This window comes from Dermatophagoides pteronyssinus, unplaced genomic scaffold (genome assembly GCF_027571235.1).
Source record: "Dermatophagoides pteronyssinus isolate colony J.1.1.1.1 unplaced genomic scaffold, Derpt_VIB-CSIC_2022.12 sq0170, whole genome shotgun sequence".
NCBI classification, from domain to species: domain Eukaryota; kingdom Metazoa; phylum Arthropoda; class Arachnida; order Sarcoptiformes; family Pyroglyphidae; genus Dermatophagoides; species Dermatophagoides pteronyssinus.
The window spans coordinates 1-1574 of record NW_027461630.1 but is presented as its reverse complement, the minus strand read 5'-3'; the positions used below and the strand labels follow the sequence as shown (position 1 = coordinate 1574).

At 32.5% G+C, this 1574-nt stretch overlaps 1 protein-coding gene across 1 annotated transcript; it reads left to right on the top strand.

Annotated features, from left to right (window-relative positions):
* Positions 1–29: 29 nt before the first annotated feature.
* On the top strand, positions 30–1149 carry LOC113796967 (uncharacterized). The gene is made up of 2 exons (XM_027347268.2): positions 30–301; positions 365–1149. Exons 1-2 carry the CDS (start codon positions 157–159, stop codon positions 1030–1032), a joined length of 813 nt encoding a protein of 270 aa, XP_027203069.2. The 5' UTR covers positions 30–156; the 3' UTR covers positions 1033–1149.
* The last annotated feature ends 425 nt before the right edge of the window (positions 1150–1574 follow it).

Here is a 1574-nt window from a genome sequence, read left to right as displayed (position 1 = left end):
CAATCGATCTGAACTTGGGTATAAATAGAGAGAAGGTTATGTAAAGCATGATCATTGATCTGATTGATGTCATCGTTTTCGCATGTGGTATTAGTGTTTATTTTGTGCCACACTTGATATTGAAATCGTTTTTGCTCAACATACCACCCTGCACAAATGGCTGGTCAACAACAATCATCGTTTGGCAATTCAAATGATGAAAATGCCAATCCAAATGTAACAATGGCCGAATTACTTTTTGGCAAAGATCATCGACAAAAAATTCAACAATTGAAAGATTCATTCAAAATAGAAAATAAAGGTAACATTTCGAATTTATTGATAGAATGACATTTTGTCTTATCATTTTCTCCACCAAATTTAGATTCCAATCAAAATGAGCATTTGCCATCTGCTGAAATATTGGAAGAGAGAAATGTCTTTATATTGCAAAGTAAAATCATTACGCTTGAATCAAGAATATTCACTTTGGAATCGCAAAATAAAGCCAATCGACAAGAATCTCTTCGTTTAAAATCCAAAATATCGGAAAAAAATGAACAACTTTGGAGTGTGCGAAGATTGGATGCCATCAAAGATGAGAAAAACCATGAATTAATGCAGCAGATTGCTTCATTGCAATCCCAATTGGAATCATCTGTTCGTTCGAAAGCGGAGACATTGGAAAAAAATGAACAACTTTCGAAATTGCAAAGAACGCTGAAAGCAAAATTAGATTCTGTTCAAAGATTGAATACCATCAAAGATGAGAAAAACAATGAATTGATGCAAAAGATCGCTTCGTTGCAATCCCAATTGGAATCATCTGTTCGTTCGAAAGCAGAAACTGATGATGATGGTGACGATGATGAAACTTCCAAAGAACGACCATTTCAGTGTGATACATGTGGGGCCAGATTTAAAAGAAATTATCTTTTGGAACGTCATCATCTATCACATTCAGACAGACGTCCTTTCAAATGTTCAGTGTGTAAAACCAGATTTAAACGTAAAGATGCTATGCAATGTCATTATCGAAGGAAACATTTATAAATGTGATTTAAAATGATTGATATAAATAGATGTAAATAATATTCGCAAAACTTTGTGATTTTCTAATTTGAACATAAAATGATGATGAAATAAAGAAATTTTTCATGTGTTTCTGAATTTTTTTAATGAAAAAATCATTCGCGCATTCTGATTTACAGTTTGCATTTGAGAAACTCCTTACAACTAAATGGAACATAATGTATTCCGAAGGATGATAATGTTGAATTTATGTGAAATTGTTTCTGGAATTTTGAACGCCGTTTATGAGCAACGCCAAAAGCTCAAGCAACTTGCGTTGAAAAGAGCATGCTAAACAGGAAAGTTGTCAATTGTGAACTTGACTTTGCAGTGTGAGCACGTTGTCAGGGTGATGATGAAATGAAACTTGTTTATGTCATGCATCAATTTTAGAATTCTTTTTGTATGATTATTCTGTTACAAATTAGACTGATTAATTGTGATACCTAAAAAATGGAAAATCATTCCCCAAAAAATAAAAACGATGAGATTATTTTGTTACAAATTCCACTGATTAATTGTAA